This window comes from Neomonachus schauinslandi, chromosome Y, assembly GCF_002201575.2.
Source record: "Neomonachus schauinslandi chromosome Y, ASM220157v2, whole genome shotgun sequence".
NCBI lineage: Eukaryota > Metazoa > Chordata > Mammalia > Carnivora > Phocidae > Neomonachus > Neomonachus schauinslandi.
In genome coordinates, this window is record NC_058420.1 from 5,241,180 (window position 1) to 5,258,316 (window position 17,137).

The following is a 17,137-nucleotide window of genomic DNA, read 5'->3' on the forward strand; positions in this document are numbered from 1 at the left end:
TTTTTTTTCCTTTTTTAAAATTTATTATTATTTAAAAAAATTTTTTTATTGTTATGTTAATCCCCATACATTACATCATTAGTTTTAGATGTAGTGTTCCATAATTCATTGTTTGTGCATAACACCCAGTGCTCCATGCAGAACATGCCCTCCTCAGTACCCACCACCAGGCTAACCCATCCTCCCACCCTCCTCCCCTCTAGAACCCTCAGTTTGTTTTTCAGAGTCCATTGTCTCTCATGGTTTGTCTACCCCTCCGATTTCCCCCCCTTCATTCTTCCCCTTCTGCTACCTTTTTTTTTTCTTAACATATATTGCATTATTTGTTTCAGAGGTACAGATCTGAGATTCAAAGGTCTTGCACAATTCACAGCGCTTACCAGAGCACATACCCTCCCCAGTGTCTATCACCCAGTCACCCCATCCCTCCCACCCCACCCCCCACTCCAGCAACCCTCAGTTTGTTTCCTGCGATTAAGAATTCCTCATATCAGTGAGATCATATGATACATGTCTTTCTCTGTTTGACTTATTTCGCTCAGCATAATACCCTCCAGTTCCATCCACGTCGTTGCAAATGGCAAGATCTCATTCCTTTTGATGGCTGCATAATATTCCATTGTATATATATACCAGATCTTCTTTATCCACTCATCTGTCGATGGACATCTTGGCTCTTTCCACAGTTTGGCTATTGTGGATATTGCTGCTATAAACATCGGGTTTATAGCATCGGATCCCTACTTTTGTATCTTTGGGGTAAATACCCAGTAGTGCAATTGCTGGATCCTATGGTAGCTCTATTTTCAACTTTTTGAGGAAACTCCATACTGTTTTCCAGAGTGGCTGCACCAGCTTGCATTCCCACCAACAGTGTAGGAGGGTTCCCCTTTCTCCACATCCCCGCCAACATCTGTTGTCTCCTGACTTGTTAATTTTAGCCATTCTGACTGGTGTGAGGTGGTATCTCATTGAGGTTTTGATTTGGACTTCCATGATGCTGAGTGATGTTGAGCACTTTTTCATGTGTCTGTTGGCCATTGGATGTCTTCTTTGGAAAAATGTCTGTTTATGTCTTCTGCCCATTTCTTGATTGGATTCTTTGTTCTTTGGGTGTTGAGTTTGATGAGTTCTTTATAGATTTTGGATACTAGCCCTTTATCTGATATGTCATTTGCAAATATCTTCTCCTATTCTGTCGGTTGTCTTTTGGTTTTGTTGACTGTTTCCTTTGCTTTGCAAAGCTTTTTATCTTGATGAAGTCCCAATAGTTCATTTTTGCCCTTGCTTCCCTTGCCTTTGGCGATGTTTCTAGGAAGAAGTTGCTGTGGCTGAGGTCGAAGAGGTTGCTGCCTGTGTTCTCCTTTAGGATTTTGATGGAATCCTGTCTCACATTGAGGTCTTTCAACCATTTTGAGTCTATTTTTGTGTGTGGTGTAAGGAAATGGTCCAGTTTCATTCTTCTGCATGTGGCTGTCCAATTTTCCCAACACCATTTGTTGAAGAGACTGTCTTTTTCCCATTGGATGTTCTTTCCTGCTTTGTCAAAGATTAGTTGACCAAAGAGTTGAGGGTCCATTTCTGGGCTTTCTATTCTGTTCCATTGATCTATGTGTCTGTTTTTGTGCCAGTACCATACTGTCTTGATGATGACAGCTTTGTAATAGAGCTGGAAGTCCGGAATTGTAATGCCGCCAGCTTTGCTTTTCTTTTTCAACATTCCTCTGGCTGTGCGGGGTCTTTTCTGCTTCCATACAAATTTTAGGATTATTTGTTCCATTTCTTTGAAAAAAGTGGATGGTATTTTGATGGGGATTGCATTGAATGTGTAGATTGCTCTAGGTAGTATTGACATCTTCACAATATTTGTTCTTCAGTCCATGAGCATGGAATGTTTTTCCATTTCTTTGTGTCTTCCTCAATTTCTTTCATGAGTATTTTATAGTTTTCTGAGTACAGATCCTTTCTCTCTTTGGTTAGATTTATTCCTAGGTATCTTATGGTTTTGGGTGCGATTGAAAATGGGATCGACTCCTTAATTGCTCTTTCTTCTCTCTTGTTGTTGGTGTATAGGAATGGCACTGACTTCTGTGCATTGATTTTATATCCTGCCACTTTACTGAATTCCTGTATGAGTTCTAACAGTTTTGGGGTGAAGTCTTTTGGGTTTTCCACATAAAGTATCATATCATCTGCAAAGAGTGACAGTTTGACTTCTTTGCTGATTTGGATGCCTTTGATTTCTTTTTGTTGTCTGATTGCTGTGGCTAGGACTTCCAATACTATGTTGAATAGCAGTGGTGATAGTGGACATTCCTGCCGTGTTCCTGACCTTAGGGGGAAAGCTCTCAGTTTTTCCCCATTGAGAATGATATTTGCTGTAGGTTTTTCATAGATGGCTTTTATGATATTGAGGTATGTACCCTCTATGCCTATACTCTGAAGAGTTTTGATCAAGAAAGGATGCTGTACTTTGTCAAATGCTTTTCCTGCATCTCTTGAGAGGATCATATGGTGCTTGTTCTTTCTTTTGTTAATGTATTGTATCACGTTGATTGATTTGCGGATGTTGAACCAACCTTGCAGCCCACGAATAAATCCCACTTGGTCGTGGTGAATAATCCTTTTAATGGACTGTTGGATCCTATTGGCTACTATTTTGGTGAGAATTTTTGCATCCGTGTTCATCAGGGATATTGGTCTGTAATTCTCCTTTTTCATGGGGTCTTTGTCTGGTTTTGGGATCAAGGTAATGGTGGCCTCCTAAAATGAGTTTGGAAGTTTTCCTTCCATTTCTGTTTTTAGGAACAGTTTCAGAAGAATAGGTATTAATTTTTTCTTTTTTTTTTTTTTTAAGATTTTATTTGATAGACGGAGACACAGTGAGAGAGGGAACACAAGCAGGGGGAGTGGAAGAGGGAGAAGCAGGCTTCCCACCGAACAGGGAGCCCGATGCGGGGCTCAATCCCAGGACTCCGGGATCATGACCTGAGCTGTAGGCAGACACTTAACGACTGAGCCACCCAGGCACCCCGGTATTAATTTTTCTTTAAATGTTTGGTAGAATTCCCCTGGGAAGCCATCTGGCCCTGGGCTTTTGTTTTTTGGGAGATTTTTGATGACTGCTTCAATTTCCATAGTGGTTATAGGTCTGTTCAGGTTTTCTCTTTCTTCCTGGTTCAGTTTTGGTAGTTGATACATCTCTAGGAATGCATCCATTTCTTCCAGGTTTTCTAATATGCTGTAGAGTTGCTCATAATATGTTCTTATAATTGTTTGTATTTCTTTGGTGTTGGTTGTGATCTCTCCTCTTTCATTCATGATTTTGTTGATTTGGGTCATTTCTCTTTTCTTTTTGATAAGTCTGGCCAGGGGTTTATCAATCTTGTTAATTCTTTCAAAGAACCAGCTCCTAGTTTCGTTGATCTGTTCTACTGTTCTTTTAGTTTCTATTTCATTGATTTCTGCTCTGATCTTTATTATTTCTCTTTTCTTGCTGGGTTTAGGCTTTATTTGCTGTTCTTTCTCCAGCTCCTTTAGGTGTAGGGTTAGGTTGTGTACTTGAGACCTTTCTTGTTTCTTGAGAAAGGCTTGGATTGCTATATGCTTTCCTCTTAGGACTGCCTTTGCTGCATCCCAAAGATTTTGAATAGTTGTATTTTCATTTTCATTGGTTTCCGTGAATTTTTTAATTCTTCTTTAATTTCCTGGTTGACCCATTCATTCTTCAGTAGGATGCTCTTTAGACTCCATGTATTTGAGTTCTTTCCGACTTTCCTCTTGTGATCGAGTTCTAGTTTCAAAGCATTGTGGTCTGAAAATAGGCAGGGAAGGATCCCAATCTTTTGGTACCGGTTGAGACCTGATTTATGACCTAGGATGTGATCGATTCTGGAGAATGTTCCATGGGCACTAGAGAAGAATGTGTATTCCGTTGCTTTGGGATGGAATGTTCTGAATATGTCTGTGAAGTCCATTTGGTCCAGTGTGCCATTTAAAGTCTTTATTTCCTTCTTGATCTTTTGCTTAGACGATCTGTCCATTTCAGTGAGGGGGATGTTAAAGTCCCCCACTATTATTGTATTGTTGTCGATGTGTTTCTTTGCTTTTGTTATTAATAGCTTATATAATTGGCTGCTCCCATGTTAGGGGCATAGATATTTACAATTGTTAGATCTTGTTGGATAGACCCTTTAAGTAGGATATAGTGTCCTTCCTCATCTCTTATTACAGTCTTTGGTTTAAAATCTAATTTGTCTGCTATAAGGATTGCCACCCCAGCTTTCTTTTGGTGTCCATTAGTGTGGTAAATGGTTTTCCACCCCCTCACTTTCAATCTGGGGGTGTCTTTGGTTTTAAAATGAGTCTCTTGAAGACAGCATATCAATGGGTCTTGTTTTTTAATCCAATCTGATAGCCTGTGTCTTTTGATTGGGGCATTTAGCCCATTTACATTCAGGGTAACTATTGAAAGATAGGAATTTAGTGCCATTGTGTTGCCTGTAAGGTGACTGTTACTGTATATTGTCTGTGTTCCTTTGTGGTCTATGTTGCTTTTAGGCTCTCTCTTTGCTTAGAGGACCCCTTTCAAGATTTCTTGTAGGGCTGGTTTCATGTTTGCAAATTCCTTTAGTTTTTGTTTGTCCTGAAGCTTTTTATCTCTCCTTCAATTGTCAATGACAGCCTAGCTGGATAGAGTATTCTTGGCTGCATATTTTTCTCATTTAGTGCTCTGAATATATCCTGCCAGTCCTTTCTGGCCTGCCAGGTCTCTGTGGATAGGTCTGTTGCCAATCTATTGTTTCTACCATTGTAGGTTACAGATCTCTTCTCCTGAGCTGCTTTCAGGATTTTCTCTTTGTCTCTGAGACTTGTAAGTTTTACTATTAGGTGTCGGGGTGTTGACCTATTTTTATTGATTTTGAGAGGGGTTCTCTGTGCTTCCTGGATTTTCATGCCTGTTTCCTTCCCCAAATTAGGGAAGTTCTCTGCTATAATTTGCTCCATTATACCTTCTGCCCTTCTCTCTCTTTCTTCTTTTTCTGGTATCCCAATTATTCTAATGTTGTTTTGTCTTATGGTATCGCTTATCTCTCGAATTCTGCCCTCGTGATCCAGTAGTTGTTTATCTCTCTTTTTCTCAACTTCTTTATTTTCCAGCATTTGGTCTTCTATCTCACTGATTCTCTCTTCTGCCTCATTTATCCTACCAGTTAGCGCCCCCATATTTGATTGCACCTCATTAATAGCCTTTTTGATTTCTACTTGGTTAGATTTTAGTTCTTTTACTTCTCCAGAAAGGGTTTCTCTAATAACTTCCATGCTTTTTTCAAGCCCAGCTAGTATCTTTAAAGTGATGATTCTGAACTCTAGATCTGACATCATACTAATGTCTGTATTGAGTAGGTCCCTGGCAGTTGGTACTACCTCTTGTTCTTTTTGTTGAGGTGTTGTCTTGTCATTTTGTGCAGAGGAGAATAGATTAATGAGAGAACAAAATGCTAGCAGGGTAACAACGTCCCCAGAAAATATACTCTAAACAAATCAGAAAAGACCTGAAGCAGTGGGGAAAAAAAGGGAAAGAGAGAATAAAGAAAAAGAAAAAAAAAAGAAAAAAGATAAAGATAAAAACAAACAAAAACAGAAAAAAAGAAAACAAAACAAAAAACAGAATGTGATCAAATATGATCAGGCTGGTATATAGATCAGTGCCACGCACTAGATTTTGGGTGTATTTTGGTCTGTTAGAAGAAAGTGCCTCCCAAAATTTTAAAGAAAGAAAAACTTATATATCTACAAAAATAAGGGTTGATATGATGAAGGGATGGAATATGACTGTAAAGATGGAAATTATAAAAAATTTTATAAAAGGAATTGATAAGTTGTTTGAAAAAAGAAAAGAGGATTTAAAAAAAAAAGAAAGAAAAAAAAGGCAGAGAATGTGATCAGGCAGGGGTGTAGAAAAAAACCATACACTAGAGATTTAGGGTATATTTTGATCTGTTAGAAGAAACTATCTCAAAATTTTAAAGAGAGAACAACTTATATATATATATATATGCCAAAAATACAGGTAACTACTATGAAGGGATAGAATATGACTCTAAAAATGAAAAATAAAAATGTTTTTTTAAAAAGGGATTGATAAGATGTTGGTTGAAAAAGGGAAAAAGAAAAATTCAAAAAAAAAAAAGAAAGAAAAACAGTTAAAAAAAAATTAACTTTGAAAGACTAAAGAATCGTGATAAAAAAGCCATGAATTCTATGTGCAGTATTCCCCTAGCGCTGGAGTTCTGCCGTTCTCATTGATGGGTAAACTTGGTCTTGGCTGGCTGTTCTTGCTGATCTTTTGGGGGAGGTGCCTGTTGCCATGGTTTCCAAATGTCTTTGCTGGAGGCGGATTGCCCCACCCTTGCCTGGTCCGGGTTTGCTCTCCGGAGCTTTTGTTCCCTGCAAGCTTTCTGTACAGCTTTGGAGGTGGAGAGTGAAAATGGTGGCCTCCCAATCTCCTCGGAGGTGGAGCCGAAAACTCGGCGCCCCGCTCCTCAGTGAGCCCCCAGAGAAAAGCCGTCAGTCACTCCCGTCTCCCCCGACTCCGGCCGCACTCCATGCTCACCCGGCCTGTGACCACGCGTTTCTATCTCTGGCACCCAACCCTGGGTGGTCTCCAAACCCAGCAGGTCCCTGCGGTGCGCTCCCGCGCCGCTCCTCCTGGGGGAGGAAGGGGAGTCTCCGCGGATCTGCCGCTTTTTGGGTCCCTGCTGGAGGAGCAGGGGCCCGACTGTGCCACGGATCACGGTTTATGGCAACCCCGAGCTGCGAGCCCGCGTCTGGGCTCAGTCTCTGCAGCCGGTTTCCCTGCTCCGATACCTGGGAGCTCTGCTGCACTCAGGCACCCCCGGCCTTTCTGTGACCCCAAGGGTCCTGAGTCCACACTGTCCCACAAGGGTTCCTCCCCCCACTTAGCCACCGGAGTGACGTCCCTCATCAGAGCAGACTTCTAAAAGTTCCAATTTTGTGCTCCTCGGCTCTATCACTTGCCAGAAGCGGCTGATGGAGGCCCCTCCCCCACTGTCTATCCTCCCGAATATCACCTCGGATTCACTTCTCCGCAAGTCCTACTTTCCAGAAAGTGGTTGCTTTTCTCAGCTCTTTTGTTTTATACACTTAATACACTTAAAAGCTCTTACTGCTGAGATATTTGCAAATTAAATAATATAATTTGAGTCCAAAAAAACTGTAAAGAAGCAATAAAGGATTATGGAGGAAACAGAATTTGTTATAAATTTATAATTGGTTAATATGCTAGGTTTAATTTTTCTGTTCATTCATTGTTATTGTCATTATTCAAAAACTGTGAGTATCTTTGAAAGTATCTTAAGAAAAAGCGTAAGAGGGGTGCCTGGGTGGCTCAGTTGGTTGAGCGACTGCCTTCGGCTCAGGTCATGATCCCAGGGTTCTGGGATCGAGCCCCGCATCGGGCTCCCTGCTCTGCGGGGAGCCTGCTTCTCCCTCTCCCGCTCCCCCTGCTTGTGTTCCCTCTCTCGCTGTGTCTCTCTCTGTCAAATAAATAAATAAAATCTTTAAAAAAAAGAAAAAAGAAAAAGCCTAAGAGGCAGCTTCCGCCAGCGCCGGTGGTTGGTTCATCGCTGCCCTTGGTCTTGGGGTCGTTTTTGGCACCAAGGCTGCAGCATTCAGGATGAACATAATTCAGATTGTTCATGACCACTGGATACATATACTTGTGCCCATGGGGTTTGTCCTTGGGTGTTATCTAGACAGAAAGAATGATGAAAACCTGACTGCCTTCCGGAACAAGAGTTTGTTGTTTAAAAGGGAATTGAGACAGAATTAAGAAGTCATCTGGAAGTAAAGACCCCATGACTGAATTACAGAATGTTCACATTTTTTAAAAATTAGGAGAAAAATAAAAACACATTCATTATTTAAAAAAAAAAAAAGCATAAGAAGCATTAAGTAGGAATAGCGTTCTCACCAGCATTTAGAGCTATTTGTATTCATCTGTAGGCAGTTGAAATCCCACTCCACACAGCCTGGTTCCTGTAGTGTGGGAAGTTTTAATTTTGCCTTAAGCCTTGCCTGCAAGAGTATATTTGTTTTTTTCTTTTCTTTTCTTTTCTTTTTTAATTTTATTATGTTATGTTAGTCACCATACAATACATCATTAGTTTTTGATGTGGTGATCCATGATCCACTGTTTTCGTATAACACCCAGTGCTCCATGCAGTATGTGCCCTCCTTAATACCCATCGCTGGGCTAACCAATCCCCCCTCCCTCCTCCCCTCTAAAACCCTGTTTGTTTCTCAGAGTCCATAGTCTCTCATGGTTCATCTCTCCCTCCAATTCCTCCCCCCCCCATTTTTCCCTTCCTTCTCCTAATGTTCTCCATGCTATTCCTTATGTTCCACAAATAAGTGAAACCAGATGATAATTGACTTTCTCTGCTTGACTTATTGCACTTAGCATAATCTCCTCCAGTCCCATCCATGTTGATGTAAAAGTTGGGTATTCATCCTTTCTGATGGCTGAGTAATATTCCATTGTATATATGGACCACATCTCTTTATCCATTCATCTGTTGAAGGGCATCTCGGCTCTTTCCACAGTTTGGCTATTGCAGACATTGCTGCTCTGAACATTGGGGTGCATATGGCCCTTCTTTTCACTACATCTGTGTCTTTGGGGTAAATACCCAGGAGTGCAATTGCTAGGTCATAGGGTAGCTCTATTTTTAAACTTTTGATGAACCTCCACACTGTTTTCCAAAGTGGCTGTACCAGCTTGCATTCCCACCAACAGTGTAAGAGGGTTCCCCTTTCTCCACAACCTCTCCAACATTTGTTGTTTCTTTCCCTGTCCGTTTTTGCCATTTTAAGTGGTGTAAGGTGGTATCTCAATGTGGTTTTGATTTGGATTTCCCTGACGGCTAATGATGATGAACATTTTTTCATGTGTCTGTTAGCCATTTGTATGTCTTCTTCAGAGAAGTGTCTTTTCATATCTTCTGCCCACTTTTGGACTTGATTATTTGTTTTTTGGGTGTTGAGTTTGAGAAGTTCTTCATAGATCTTGGATACCAGCCCTTTATCTGTAGTGTCATTTGCAAATATCTTCTTCCATTCTGTGGGTTGCCTCTTCATTTTGTTGACTGTTTCCTTTGCTGTGCAGAAGCTTTTTATCTTGATAAGTCCCAAAAGTTCATTTTTGCTTTTGTTTCACTAGCTTTTGGAGATGTATCTTGAAAGAAGTTGCTGTGGCCGATGTCAAAGAGGTTACTGCCTATGTTCTCCTCTAGGATTTTGATGCATTCCTGTCTCACATTGAGGACTTTCATCCATTTTGAGTTTATCTTTGTGAATGGTGTTAGACAATGGTCGAGTTTCATTCTTCTGCATGTGGCTGTCCAATTTTCCCAGCACCATTTATTGAAGAGACTGTCTTTTTTCCATTGCATGTTTTTTCCTGCTTTGTCAAAGATTATTTGGCCATAGAGTTGAGGGTCCATATCTGGGTTCTCTATGCTGTTCCATTGGTCTATATGTTTTCAACATTTCCTTGGTGATTCGGGGTCTTTTCGGATTCCATACAAATTTTAGGATTGTTTGTTCCAGCACTTTGAAAAATGTCTTTGGAATTTTGATCGGGATGGCATTGAAGGTATAGATAGCTCTGGGTAGCATAGACATTTTAACAATGTTTAGTCTTCTGATCCATGAGCATGGAATATTTTTCAGTGAGCTCTCCAGGCCACACCGTCTCCATTTCTGTCTGTGCTGCTCTAAACTGCAGCGTCCTGGGTTGTGCGCCCTCCACAGCGCTCCCAGTCCTGCCTCCAGGTCGGGGCACGTCTCTGCCCTTTGTGCTTCTAAAACCGCCAGCTGCTCCCAGTTCTGGCGCTTGACCCTGTGGCTCCGGGTTCCTGACCCGGGGGCTGCCCTAAAGTCCTTTCCCCGCTGCTACCGGTCTGCAAGTCTGTGCCCGGTCCACAGTGTGCTAGGCTGTCACTCACCGGAGGTGTAGGATCCTCACAGCCAGGCATGCTCCCGCTGCCGTTTATCCTCTGATATCTGCCCATGGAATTACGGCTCCCCTATTCGTATCTCAAAACCAACCGCCTGCGATATTCTGTTTGTAGAAATCCAGATCTTCTTACATCTCAGGCTGGTTTCGTGGGTGCTCAGAGTGGTCTGGTAGTTTTCCAGCTCAATTCCGGGGACCAGTTGAAATAGCGTCCCCTACTCCTCCGCCATCTTTCCCCCCGACAAGAGTATATTTGGATCAAGTTTTCTTTTAAGGTTTATTTGATTCTGCTTCAAAACATACAAATAAGGGGTGCCTGAGTGGCTCAGATGTTAAGTGTCTGCCTTAAGCTTAGGTCATGGTCCCAGGGTCCTGGGATCGAGCCCCACATCAAGCTCCCTGCTCTGCGGGAAGCCTGCTTCTCCCTCTCCCACTCCCACTGCCTGTGTTCCCTCTCTTGCTGTGTCTGTCTCTGTCAAATAAATGAATAAAATCTTAAAAAAAAAAACATACAAATAATGGCACAGATTAATTTTTGCTAAAAGTAGGAATTGCCCTAATGTGTCTTTTTCTTTTTTTTAAGATTTTATTTATTTGACAGAGAGAGACAGTGAGAGAGGGAACACAAGCAGGGGAGTGGGAGAGGGAGAAGCAGGCTTCCCACCGAGCAGGGAGCCCGATGCGATGCGGGGCTCGATCCCAGGACCCTGGGATCATGACCGGACCTGAAGGCAGACGCTTAACTGACTGAGCCACCCAGGTGCCCCTGCCCTAATGTGTCTTATGGATAGACTGTCATACACTCTGATATATATATATATATTTTTAAAGATTTTATTTATTTGACAGAGAGAGTCATAGCGAGAGAAGGAACACAAGCAGGGGGAGTGGCAGAGGGAGAAGCAGGCTCCCCATGGAGCAGGGAGCCCGATGCGGGGCTCGATCCCAGGACCCTGGGATCCTGACCTTAGCCGAAGGCAGACGCTTAACGACTGAGCCACCCAGGCACCCCTACACTATGATATATTAAAAACTGTACTGCTGCTGAGATTAATTTTAGGAAATTCAAATTAACATTTCTAATGAAGACAATAGGTTTGTTTACTTAGTGACTGGTGTTTTATCCCTCTATAGCCAGATCAATCAGCTTCTGTTTCTTGCTTTCCTGGTCCTTTGGTGACTTCATTTTAAGAGGGAAAGTGTGGAAAGAGTTAAGAAAATCCTTGGCATGTTAGGCAAACAATGACAATAATAGATGGTCTCTTTGAAATTGGCACAGAAAGTAAATTCTGTCTCTTAGTGCATCTTAACAAATGGACTTACTGTAAGTAGGCAGGTGATTATCATAGACAGTAATGGTTAAGAGCAGTTTTTGGGGTCAAATCTGGACTTAAAAATCAGCTTCACCCTAAACTGTGACCTAAGGAAGGGGAAGAATAATCCCTCATTAGTTGTTTTAGGGAGTTATGGTAGGATCATTTGTAGCACATAATTCAGTGAATGAGTAAATGACAACTTTCGTTACTAGGTATTCCCTATGCAGCAATAAATTGGGCTACCTATATTGATAGAATTCTTATAGTCACAGATATAGATATGTAGATGAACATAATGGTACCTTTTTATTTTACAGGGTTCTGTAGTCAAAGATCTTATGAATAAGAATGGCAGGAAAATCATCGCTTTTTAAAGTAATTCTCCTTGGAGATGGTGGAGTTGGGAAGACCTCTCTAATGAACAGGTATGTGACCAATAAGTTTGATACCCAGCTCTTTCATACAATAGGTGTGGAATTTTTAAATAAAGATTTGGAGGTGGATGGACATTTTGTTACCATGCAGATTTGGGACACGGCCCGTCAAGAGCGATTCAGAAGCCTGAGGACACCATTTTACAGATGTTCTGAGTGTTGCCTGCTCAGTTTTAGTGTCGACGATTCTCAGAGCTTCCAGAACTTGAGTAACTGGAAGAAAGAATTCATATATTACGCAGATGTGAAAGAGCCCGAAAGTTTTCCTTTCATGATTTTGGGCAACAAGATTGACATAAGTGAACGTCAGGTGTCTACAGAAGAAGCCCAAGCCTGGTGCAGGGACAACGGCGACTATCCTTACTTTGAAACAAGTGCAAAAGATGCCACAAATGTCGCAGCGGCCTTTGAGGAAGGAGTTCGAAGAGTGCTTGCTACTGAGGATAGGTCAGATCACCTGATTCAGACAGACACGGTCAGTCTGCACCAAAAGCCCAAGCCTAGCTCATCTTGCTGTTGATCGTTAGAGAGGTTGCCCATGCGATCTAACCAACTTACACACATTCACAGAAAAACAAAACACGGTGGAGAAGAGAGTTAGCATTTGCAGCAATGGATCATCTACTCATAAAATTAAACTAACCATATTGCTGCTTTGTTAGTGGGTGGGAGAAGGGACGCATCCACTCATGGAAGAATCAATGTACTCAGTAGTGGCACCTTACATTTCTAAATTGTAATGGTTGTCTAATAACATTTAATTTAAATATGTACCTTGCAGAGCTAATAAATGAGATGATCAATACTTTATAACTAAAAACACTACATTATCCTTGAAATTATAGCTGGGCTGCTTTTCTCTTCAGAAAATGGAAAACTATATATTTAGGTTTCCCCCACTATCCAAAAGTAGACTGTTCCTCTGAAACTTTTCATAAGCCAAAATGGTATAGTGCAAAGAAGCAATTATCAATTTATATGGAAAACTTTTTGAGTATACTCAGACCAAAACAAATAATCTCTGTTAGGCTTTCTTGACACCTTAGGACATGTCTTGCTAACAAATGCCCAAAATAAATCAAGGTGAAGCACAGATGCACACATAGTTCAGGACTCAGGCACCTGAATGCTGAGATGCTGAGTATAGTTCCTGGGAAAGGATCTTGACAGTAGCACCCTCACTGCTTGGAATGTGTGCTGCCTGTATAAGGGCTCTCTACAAAATGTGCTGAATGCTATTTTTGCTTTTTACCTGTTTTCATAAAAGCAAAAATATGCTTTGGATTTTAGTTTTAGTTAGTGAACAAATACTAATGTAGGTCTTTTGTAAAAGCAAAGTGGCAAAATGCAAACTTTTGAAAAGTGGAGGATACTTGTATTTATATTTTTATGCATCTCATTCTTGGTTCAGGAAAAACATTTGTTAAAGCAATGTTAAATACAGTTGACTCTAACAACGTAAGGTAGAGGGGCACTGACCCACCAAGTAAAAAAATCCACATAACTTTGAACTTCCCTCAGACTTGACTACTAATACTCTGTTGACCAGAAAACTGACCAATAACATAAACAGTTAATATATTCTATATATGTATTATATACTATATTTTTATAATAAAATAAGCTAGACAAAAAATGTGATTTAAAAAATCACAAAGAGAAAAATATAGTACTATATGGTATTGATAAAAAAAAAAAATCTCTGTATAAGTGGACCCACACAGATCAACCCCTGTTGTTCAAGGATTAACTGTAGTATAAGTTAAAATCAAATGAAATGTAGGTCATTGTTTTTTGATTGAATTACTGCTTCTATTTAAAATAATTTAATGACTCATATTTCAGTATTAAATATCAATAGAGTTAGTTTCACTGTAATCGTCATTTGTATACAACATGGCCACCCCCATTTGGTAACTTTATTGCTCTTAAGAGGAAGTACAAAGGAGAATCATTCTTTGTGTGAGGGAAAATAAAGGCATCCTTATTTAGTTAGGTGTTTAATGTCTTCTCTATCACCATTTTTTAGTAATATACATTCAAGAAAATTTGTCATTTTTTAGAGAACTTGCTGCAAAGATCAAACAACACAAATTATTTGTGGGTAAAGTTTGTGTAATGTGCCTGTGATGATGATCCTACAGAGATAAGGGCATACACTGAGCATAAAGAGAGTCTGAACTGTCAGTGTAGACAGGGATGTGTTGGTGTAGACAGGGATCTTTTTTTTTTTTTTTAAGATTTTTATTTATTTATTTGAGACAGAGAGAATGAGAGAGACAGAGAGCACATGAGAGGGGGGAGGGTCAGAGGGAGAAGCAGGCTCCCTGCTGAGCAGGGAGCCCGACGTGGGACTCGATCCCGGGACTCCAGGATCATGACCTGAGCCGAAGGCAGTTGCTTAACCAGCTGAGCCACCCAGGCGCCCCTAGACAGGGATCTTTAATTGTGAACTATTACAGTTATCAAAGGACATTGTATGGATATGAGAGCCTGCTTTGTCATGAAAGAACAGTTGATTTTGACAAACTAGATTCATGTATATCTCTATCTGACCCTATCATTTGGAACCTCTGAAAGATTATCATTAGAGTAAGCTAAGCATTTGAAAATTCAATTTCCTCATATATTGAACAAAGTTGCCATAAGAAAATATCATAAATTTGTGAAAATTAAATTTTCTCATATTCTTACATTACAAACAACTTTAGTTTTTACTATTTATAACATAATAATTTGCCCTCCAAAATTGTAATTCTCATCCCAAGACAAAAACATAATGGAAACCTATTAACAGATTGGTGTACATTCTATATTCCCTTTTTTTTTTAATTGGAGGACTTGCTCTAAGACCTTTTTTTTAAATTCATCTCGAGTATACTCGTTGTTTTGTGACTTGCATGTGTATGTATTTTCAATATAACAGGCAAACTTCATTTTATTAGCTGTCTAACAATTTATTTAAACTATTCTTTATCACAGACATTTGGATTTAAAATATTAATTGATATTACAAACTTTCAAAAGATAAATATTAGGTGACATTTCTACACTGCCACTTACTACTACTTGGTCAATACTAGGCATCACAAGTATTTTTATTTATTTATTTATTTATTTATTTCTATCTATCTATCTATTTATTTATTTATTTATATTTTGTGACTACGTAATGATATAAGCACACTGTTAATATAAAAAGTTCAAGGAACTAATAGCTGTACCACACCACATTGTTCTTGTTCCTGGAGGCAACCATGTATTAGATTCTTGGAAATCCTTTAATACTTAAATGCATTCTTTACTCTATAAGGGAAGTATATGTGCATGGATATTACGTATAGTTCTGGTGCTTGCATAAATTTAATATCTTACCGATTATTACTTTTTAAAACCTTTCTAATGTGTTTAGTATTTAAATATTCAGGAATCAGATTATTTGGGTTATATTTATTTATTTATTTTTTAAAGATTTTATTTTTATTTCTTTGACAGAGAGGGAGAGAAGTAGTGGGAGAGGGAGAAGCAGGCTTCTCACTGAGCAGGGAGCCCGATGTGGGGCTCGATCCCAGGACCCTGGGATCATGACCTGAGCCAAGGCAGATGCTTAACCGACTGAGCCACCCAGGTGCCCCAGTTTATTTGGGTTTTAAAATAAGGCTTAAACTTGAGCAGCAAAAATCGATCAAGGGAACAAATCTTAATGTTATGTTAAGAAGGGCTCAACAAAGGGAAAGTAATGCAGTTTTATGGCAAATCTTAAATGGATGTGGTAACTGTTAGCAAATTACCAAACATTGTGTTGAAATATAAGAACAAGAGGAAGAGGAACAAAACGTTATTGAATGTAGTCAGTCTTCAAAGAAATTGTAACTAAGTTGGAAAGCTCTTCAGCAACAAAAGGTAACTGAAAAAAATCTCAATTCTTTTGTTAGAAAAAAACAAAAAAAGTGTTTTGATTGGCTGGTGTTACCTAGACAAAGATGAGAAATACCAAGAGTTGGGGAAGAAAGCATGGCTTTGCATGAGTAGACTACAGAAGAGTGACAGGGAGAGAGGTAGTGGGAGAGGGAGAAGCAGAGAACCCCATGCGGGCTCAGTCCCAGGACCCTGGGATCATGACCTGAACCAAAGGCAGATGCACCTGTAGACACCCTTAACTCTAGGAAACTATCTGAGGGTTTCTGGAAGGAGGTGGTAAGGGGATGAGCTAGATGGGTGATAGACATTAAGGAGGGCACCTGTGATGAACACTGGGTGTTACATATAAGTTATGAATCACTGAGTTGTACTCCTGAAACCAACATTACAGTATATGTAATATTTAAATTTAAATAAAAATTTGAAATAAACAAAAAACTTCTTTTAAATAAAAGAATTTAAATAAAATAAATTGAAATAAAAACAAAAACACTTCTTTCTGAAATGGTAACAATGGATTATCATCCAGGAACTATTAAAGTAACAGGAAAGGTCACATGGTATAGCATGAGCAAAACAGAAATTAGTGGTCCCAGATTTTCGCCTTACAAGGAGTCCTGGCTCACTCCTGTAAGCTGTTATTCATATCCTTGTATTCTATTAATTCTTTTTTCCATGCCTGTGTGCCTGGCATGCTTACCCTATGCTGCCCATCTCTGAAGTCCCCAACTATTTCTATACTTCCTTTCTGACTATGATATGCTCACACAATGCTTATGTTACTTGTTCTCATGTCACCCTCATGTGAGCCTAACCAGAAGTCTTCCCATCCTTACAGCTTTCTGCTGTTAACCTGAGACTACTGCAACTCAGTGACCGCATAACACCCCTCTGGATTGTGAATTAATGGTGGGCAAACTATACGCAATAAATATGTATTTAGATCTCTCCAATTAACATAGTTGAAATTAGCCCTAGATTCCTAGGTTAAGTATTATTTTTTCGACTCCATAATATCTGGCATCTAGCTGGAGGTAATCTAAGGTCTATATACTGGCTTAATAGATGTAGGTAGATAAAAAAAAAAAAAAAACAGAATGAAACAAAAATATACCATAATTTAGAACAAAGATAGAGTTATACCATACTGGTATCAAAAGTCACTCAGGTTCTGTAGCTGTTTTAAAAATTTCTTTGATGATTTTTTAAAATTAATATTTTTAACATTTCCCTTTAATCCAGGCCTAAGTAAATGGCCAGTTTCTCAAATAAGGTTTTAAGTGTATAACAAGTGGGAAAAGATTCCTAATATTAGATGAAATTACAAGTGAAAAGAATTTTAGTGATTTTAATACCTTAATCATTTGGTATTTTTAATCTTTGAAAAGGCAGGATATTCATATATGATACTTCCAAAAATATTG

At 39.6% G+C, this 17,137-nt stretch overlaps 2 protein-coding genes across 2 annotated transcripts; both read left to right on the forward strand.

Moving 5' to 3' along the window:
• Positions 1-7,699: 7,699 nt before the first annotated feature.
• Positions 7,700-7,855, forward strand: LOC123323596 (NADH dehydrogenase [ubiquinone] 1 beta subcomplex subunit 1-like). The gene has a single exon (XM_044912029.1). The coding sequence runs from the start codon at positions 7,700-7,702 to the stop codon at positions 7,853-7,855; it is 156 nt and encodes a 51-aa protein (XP_044767964.1).
• A 3,851-nt stretch (positions 7,856-11,706) lies between these two features.
• On the forward strand, positions 11,707-12,466 carry LOC110584133 (ras-related protein Rab-9A-like). The gene has a single exon (XM_021694172.2). The coding sequence runs from the start codon at positions 11,707-11,709 to the stop codon at positions 12,310-12,312; it is 606 nt and encodes a 201-aa protein (XP_021549847.1). The 3' UTR covers positions 12,313-12,466.
• Positions 12,467-17,137: the final 4,671 nt, after the last annotated feature.

Coding starts and splice junctions, on each gene's coding strand:
- LOC123323596 (XM_044912029.1), top strand. CDS start 7,700: ATGAACATAATTCAGATTGTTCATGACCACTGGATACATATACTTGTG.
- LOC110584133 (XM_021694172.2), top strand. CDS start 11,707: ATGGCAGGAAAATCATCGCTTTTTAAAGTAATTCTCCTTGGAGATGGT.